This window comes from Acyrthosiphon pisum, chromosome X (assembly GCF_005508785.2).
Source record: "Acyrthosiphon pisum isolate AL4f chromosome X, pea_aphid_22Mar2018_4r6ur, whole genome shotgun sequence".
NCBI classification, from domain to species: domain Eukaryota; kingdom Metazoa; phylum Arthropoda; class Insecta; order Hemiptera; family Aphididae; genus Acyrthosiphon; species Acyrthosiphon pisum.
In genome coordinates this window covers 128,972,627-128,980,577 of record NC_042493.1, presented here as the reverse complement: position 1 = coordinate 128,980,577, position 7,951 = coordinate 128,972,627, and the positions used below count along the sequence as shown (strand labels likewise).

The window sequence follows — 7,951 nt, the reverse complement described above, 5'->3', positions numbered from 1 at the left end:
TTACAAGGAACACAACACCCTTTACCTAAAATTGATTATTTATTCACAAAACATACTAATGGTGTTTATTTTAGCAAAATTGATCTCAAAGATGCATATGCACAGTTAATTTTATCTGAAGAGTCTAGAAATTTAGTTGTAATAAATACACATTTAGGATTATATGCTTTCACTAGGCTACCATATGGCATAAATTGTGCTGCTAGCATATTTCAAAGAGTCTTAGAACAAACTATTGGGGACATGGATGGTGTCACAGTTTTTCAAGATGATATATCTATATCTGGTAAAACTAGACCAGAACATAATAATAGATTAGAGTCTGTGTTAAACAAACTTCAAAATTCTGGTTTAAAAGTTAAAGTTGAAAAGTGTAAATTTCTTAAAAATTCCATTGAATATTTGGGTCATATTTTGGACAAAAATGGTATACATACCACTGAAAAACACATTGAAGCCATTAAAAATGTTAGTGTACCTATTTCCTTATCTGAGCTGAAAAGTTTTTTAGGTATGGTTACATATTATATCAAATATATACCAAATTCAGCTGAGTTGTTAGAACCACTATATAAGCTGACTAGAAAGGAAGAGGATTTTATTTTGTCTAATAAATGTAATAATGCTTTCAATCAAATTAAGAAACTGCTAATTTCTAACAGAGTTTTAGCTAATTTTGATTCTAAATTGCCATTAAAATTAACTGTTTATGCATCTAGCATTGCCGTTGGTGCTATTTTATCACATGTCTACAATGACAATACAGAAAGACCAATAGCATTTGCATCACACTTATTAACAAAAGCTGAGCAAAAATATCCTCAGTTAGAAAGAGAAGGACTAGCAATTATTTTTGGAGTTAAAAAATTTCATGATTTTCTATTTGGAAAACATTTTACTTTAGTAACAGATAATAAACCCATAGCACACATTTTAAATCCAAATAAGGGCATTCCCACAATTGCTGCAAATCGTTTACAGCGTTGGGCTTATATTTTGATGGCTTACAAATTTAATATTGAATGGGTTTCCACCGATAACAATCCAGCTGATTATTTATCTAGATTATCCTTACAGAGTAAACAAATAGACATAGAAGCAAACACTAATTATTTAAATTTTATAAATGATGAATCAAATTGGATTTTAGACTGGCTCAAAATTAAAAAAGCGACTAGGTCTGATCCTATCATTTCAAAAATCATTGATTATGTTTCAAATGATAATTGGCCAAATAATTACAATAAAGATCCAAATATAATACCCTATTATAAAAGAAAAAATGAGTTAACTATAGAACAAAACATCTTAATGTGGAGTTATAGAATAATAATTCCTGCAAAGTTTAAAAATTAATTATTAGATCAATTACATGAACACATCAGGGTACAACAAAAATGAAAAGTTTAGCTAGAGCTTATTTTTGGTGGCCTTTACTAGATGGTGAAATAGAAAAGTTAACAAACAGTTGTGAAGTATGTTGTGAAAATAGATCAATCCCTCCAAAAGCAATTCTAAAACCTTTTGAATGGCCTACTAAACCTTGGACAAGAATCCACATTGATTTTCTAGGGCCAGTTTTCGGTCAAGTTTTTTTTGTTTTAGTTGATGCCACATCCAAATGGATTGAATGTTTCAAAGTAAATTCTCTTAACACTACCACAGTCATAAAGCATTTAACTGAAGTTTTTTCTAGATTTGGTCTACCTAAATCAATCACATCTGATGGTGCTAAATGTTTCTCTAATGAAGTTTTCCATTCATTCTTAAAAATGTATGGTATCATGCATTTAGTTGGAGCCCCTTACCATCCGAAAAGTAATGGTGCTGCTGAAAGCGCTGTAAAAATAATTAAAAATTTTATAAAAAAAATCATAAAAAATCCTGTTAAATCTGATCTAGATGTTGAAACACTCCTCATACTACCACAAAGGAAACTCCTAATAAGGTTCTATTAGGAAAGTCAGTAAGGTTTATTTTTGATCTACTCAAACCACAAACTGACGACATAGTCCTAGGTAAACAAATTACTCAAATTAAAAATAGCGGAAGGAGAGATGTTACTTTTAATACAAATGAAAAAGTGTTAGTAAGAGATTATAGATCTCCAAGCTCCAAGTGGAAAACAGCTGTAGTAACAAAAATATTAGGTACTAGAAACTATCAGGTCACCACAGATGAAAACCACATTTGGAAACGTCATGTAGATCAAATGTTAAAAATTAAACAATCCAATCATGAACAAATTTCTAATACTGACACTGATTCAAATAACAATAGTTATAAAAGTCCAATCTCTGAAACAACCTTAAACACCACTAATAACCTACAAAGACCTAAGAGAATTATTAGGAAACCAGCTAAATATTATCAATAAACTTTTTTTTAGGTAAATTGTATATTTGTCTCATTTTTGTATTTGTATTTACCAACACTTTTATAATTTTATTATATTATATACATTTTATTATATTATTTTTTATTATTATTTGGTTACTATAAGTTTTCATTTGTAATATAAAACATTACATTTTCATATTATATTCAATTTTTTTTATAGTGGTGAAGTGTTATATATTAATGTCATCACAAAGTGTAACACTGTATAAGTTAGAAGTTGTGGATAACGCATAGTCATACTATATGTTAAGTCTCTCTGGTGTAACCAACAAATAAAAATGTGTTTTAAGTTGTGTCTTGTCATTAAAATAAAAGGATGATTTTCAAAACATGATTTTTTCTATATACGTTAAAATCTAAGTTTGTTGTATAAGACACAACAATACATAATACCTATTATTAGCTATATAAATTGATTTACCGCTAATATAATGTGTATAAATATTTAAAATTTTATTTCGTGATATGTGCGTAAGATACTATTATACCAAGGTACCGAGTCATAATTGTAAATATTCACCTAATTAAATGGTAAGTAGGTACCTAAATAAATATATATATTTTTTTAAATAACGTAAAAAATGATTATTTCTTTTTTTTTCAAAAGCGTCAAGAAAAGCAAAAAAAAACTTTTAAGCAAAAACAAGAATTTTTACCCAAAGTCAGTTTTTTTTGTAATCGTTGTCAAAAACGAAAAGAAAAATACATTTTTCAAAAGCGTCAAGTGAAGCGGAAATCGTTAAATCTGTGAAAGTAAATCAACTTTATTTATACGAAATGTATTTATTTAAAATACCTTCTAAATTTATTAATTTAGCTAATTTTATATATTATGAATAAACAGAGAAAAACAATTGTTATACCCAAAATGTGGTCTAATTATTTTTAAAAACGTAATTTGGTGGCCAACTTTAAAATTTAAATCGATCCAAGTGGTTTTAAAGAAAAACAAAAAACGCCTGCTCCATTTCACCCTAAACGCGTAGGTAGGTAAAATTGATCCACTTTTTATCACAAAAGAAAGTAAACAAAACTTAAAAATTACATACGTAATTATGTAAATACATACTATATTATTATCTATATTATATAGACTATAGAGTATAGATTTTTAGCCATTACTATAGAGGTACCTGGTACCTAGTACATTTTGGTAGTGGGTACTTAAATACTCATTAATATAGTAGTATTAATAGTATTAGTAATCTATACTCAATATTATGATATTAATTATTATACCTATTATTAGTATTTATTAATTTATTATGTCCTGAATTATAATACTTATTCGTAGTGTTCGTAAGGTGATATTGGCTCAAATGTTAAGAACAGTAATATAATATGACAGAAATATATATTATTATAATAGACTATTATAATTTATAATAATTTAATATTATTTAATATATCAAATGCGATGTCTTTGCAAATATTAAATTAATTAATCCACCTTCCGTAATACCATTGATTTATTAAATACTAGCATTTATAATCAATGGTAATACTAATCGTAAAATAAGACGTTACGTTGTTACGAAAAACTTAAAACATATCGTGAAAATAATATTATATTATACTTGACAATTCTTCACTCAGAATCGATATTCATATACCAAATATATACAACGATATTCTATATTTCTATCATTAAATTTAACACATCAATTATTACAGTGACCGCATACACGTCCTACAGTCTACAGCAGTATCTATTTTTTATTAGTGCGATACACACTTGCCCAACTTTTTATTTATTGTTGTTCTATATTTACTATTTTTACCGACCGGTGACCATGACTAAATACTTAATGATCCAATATTTATTAATTACAAAGTGTAACAGTACCGTGCACTTATGCGTAAAATGTAAATACGTACAGGTATATACTACCACCTATGTACGAATATACGTGAATTGTCTAACACAGTGTTACTGCGTATTTTCGTATTATTATCCTTATCCTATGCATATGACTTGCATGATTGCTATTTGTGCGATTTCTACAAAAAATGAGTCTGATGGATGGTGGCATTATTTACCTTGTATCATCATGATTATAAATTATAATATGTTATGTTCTACATCTACTACAAAATATTATTTTGTTTTTATCATCGTGCACACTGCACTTGTCAGTTGTGCGACCGATGCGTCCGATTAACACAGTTTGAATATTTTTAGAATCGCATCGGTTGCGTTGTACTCGTTGTAGCCTGTAGGTACAGGGATTTTCATATTTTTATGTATACTACGGTTCAGGGGCGGATTGGCGAATTTTTTCGACCCGGGAAATATGGATCAAACCGGCCCTTAACCGGCACTGCAAATATACCCCCCCCCCCCCCCGAATGGTCATAATTTTACTCAAATTTTAAAATTGGCTTAGTTTCACCCCTAAATTTGTAAAATATATAATAGGTACCTATAATTAAAGCTAGAACAGTTTTGGGTTAGTCAGATAAGGATAACTTGTTCAGACTGTTCTAACTTCAACCCAGATAGCAATTCCGTAATGATAATATTTTATAATTGTCAGTTTTTCATTAAGAAAATATTATTATGAAAATAATATTAATATACTATCAAATAATCATTTTATAAAAAAAAATTATGAAAATATTATAATTATGATATCATAACTGAAATACATAATAGAATGATATTCATTATGTTTTATCATTATACTATTAAATATGAATTGTTTGAATGATATTTTGAATATATTTATAATATGACATAATTAATGAAATAATAAAAAAATATACTGAATATATTATCATTATGTTTTTAAATATGAATTGTTATAAATACATTTTGAATATATCAATAATATGACATCATTAATGAAATTATATAATACAATACTTTGGAAATGTGATCATAAAATTATTTCAATTTATATTATAATTAAATATTTTGAATCTATATTATTATTATTATCAATATATTATTCAAATTAAAATAATTAAATTAAGATTCGAAAATAAAATTTAAAAAATGTTTAAATCGAACCATTTTTCAAAAAAAAAAATTGAATTATAAAATTATATAATTATATATAATATAAATTATTTGTATTATTATTTTGTTTAATTTATTTGATCATAGGTAATAACTGTGTCTGAGTAAGCCCAAAATAATATATAAAAACACAAACCCATAGTATTATGTTAATACATTATATTATATGTATAATATATTATAATATATTATACTATATATTTTCCAAAATGGCAAGATTTAAGCTTGGTGCAATAATAAAACGCGCCGTGAAAATGGTGAGTACCTATATTGCCCGTGCTCGGTACATCACAATATGGCTTGTCTATTATTATAAAACCACCTATTACCTAAATCGTAAATTGAAGACCATCTTTCATGCACGAGTATGGAGTCAAATAATAGATATCACTACACGTGAAGTACCTGGCTACGAGTTGCGAGCAATCATATAATGCACCATAATGGAAATCCAACTTTAAGCTGGGATGCTGCAGAGTAAATATAAATTATTATATCTTCATCTTGGACAGTTAAACCCACGCCAATATTCCCTCCTCCAACGTATCGTATAGCAGGTATCTTTTTATGCAAACGTTTCCCATATATATTATGCCTGGGCCACATGAGAGACTAAACAAAATAATAACATCCTCGCAAATTCGCTATCTCGCTGTATCCGATTAAATCTGGGTCTCTAATAAATGTTAAAATGTAAGAGAAATTGAACAGAATGAAAAAAGTTTGAGACGTAACTGAATGAAATCAAATAATTTCATGTTTATGTAAATAATACATTAAAATAATTATTATTATGATAGTAGTTCGTGTCTGTTCAAATGATAACTATATTATATAGCTAATTTGTATATATTAGAATATATTTAATATTGTATGATCAATATAGTCGTATAAACGACGAGCACAATATTATTGATTTATATATTTTGTTGTTAATAATGTTATAACGGTCGCGTCAATGGGAATTTCGTTGGTGGCTGTACCAACCCGAGGTGTTATTGTGACATATTGTGTAAATCGTTATATAGTACTTTTATATTTTGGTGAGGAATAATTTACAAAGAATTTCGCTTAAAGGTCTAGTGATAGCAGGGGATAACTAAATAGATAAAGATAACGGGTTTTCCCAAAGTCGCGGTATAAACGTATTTTTCTGTCGTCTGTCCCGGTAGTGGTAGCGAATAGAGTTTGTACCGTCTTTGTCTATTTGAACTTGTGCCATAGAGTAATAATACGTCTTGTGGTCATTTCCATGTGTATATTAATATTTTATATTGCTCGTTACCCTCTGGCCGTGTGTCTAGTTGAGAATAATTAAGTTTATTCGTGTTGATTTATGTTTTAAAAAGTGTTAATTATTAAAGTTATACACACTGCCGAGTGCATTGTTTTGGTAATTCAAGATACGTATTTACAATCGTAAAGAAGATTAAACTGTATAATTGCGATTTGCGTTTTCCATTTGTTTTACTTTGACTTAAACGACAGGTAAGATAATATACTTGCTTCTATATGGTTCCAGGTCAAAATATCTCCGCAAAAATATCTCCGGTCAAAATATCTCCGACAAAATATCTCCGATACAAAATATCTTCTATTTAAAATATCTCCAGTACAAAATATCTCCTGTTAAAAATATCTTTAATGGAAATATCTCTCATGAAAATATTTTATAATAATTTTTTTAACACGACAATTATTAAAAGTAGATAAAAAACTGATGGCTGGAATGATTACCAAAGTAAGTACATTAGTATTTAAAAATATGTTGTTGTAATCATAATATGTAATTATTATTATTTATTACAAGTACAAAATAAATTTTTTATCATAATATAATCGACAGGCTATAAAAACAAAATTATCACAAAAAATATATATCAAATTATAATTTAAGGTTGTAGACGATTGAGTGACGTAATAAAATTAATCAAAATTAAATAAATTGAATACCAGGTAATGAATGTAATAAAAATTAAAAAAGTTAAATAAATAAATATAAAATCCGATCAAGATATAAGTTAAAATTTAAGATAGTGGGCGATTCCCCTTAAATAATTCATTGGTGTAATTTCATTGTATCGACTTACGATTTTAAACAGTCGTTCATCATAATCATTATACTTTTTTCTTTTTTTCGGACTTGGTTCACCCGACAAAGATTGTTCCATTTTGACCTAAACATAAGGTGATTTAATAATATATTATTAAATGCATAAATATTATTTAAAATACCTCTTGTAATGACTGTTCTTGTTTAAGAAAATTTATAAATTTCCAAATCGTAACATGATTTGCTGCAAGTGCACTGTTAAACGTATGATGCCAACCTTCAACTGCGTTATTGGTCCGTGGTTGATGTTTAAGTACTGAATCATAACAGTTCCACATACAAAAATCAAACTGGGGCGAGCGTCTCCGGTTGTTACGATTTGGTCGCCCTATCCATGTATCTTCAAAATAATTGATTATTGGAGACAATAGTTCTTCATTTTCCAAAAAATAAGTTGAATCTATAAGTTCTTCGTA

The 7,951-nt window shown here is 27.6% G+C and overlaps 1 protein-coding gene across 1 annotated transcript in view; it reads left to right on the top strand.

Moving 5' to 3' along the window:
* The window catches only part of LOC103309946 (uncharacterized protein K02A2.6-like), a 4,547-nt gene extending 2,170 nt beyond the window's left edge, over positions 1 to 2,377 (top strand). The window contains exons 2-4 of the mRNA XM_008186701.1: positions 75 to 1,212; positions 1,386 to 1,841; positions 1,934 to 2,377. Coding sequence (XP_008184923.1) covers positions 75 to 1,212; positions 1,386 to 1,841; positions 1,934 to 2,377 — 2,038 coding nt within the window. The remainder of the gene's footprint in view (positions 1 to 74; positions 1,213 to 1,385; positions 1,842 to 1,933) is intronic.
* The last annotated feature ends 5,574 nt before the right edge of the window (positions 2,378 to 7,951 follow it).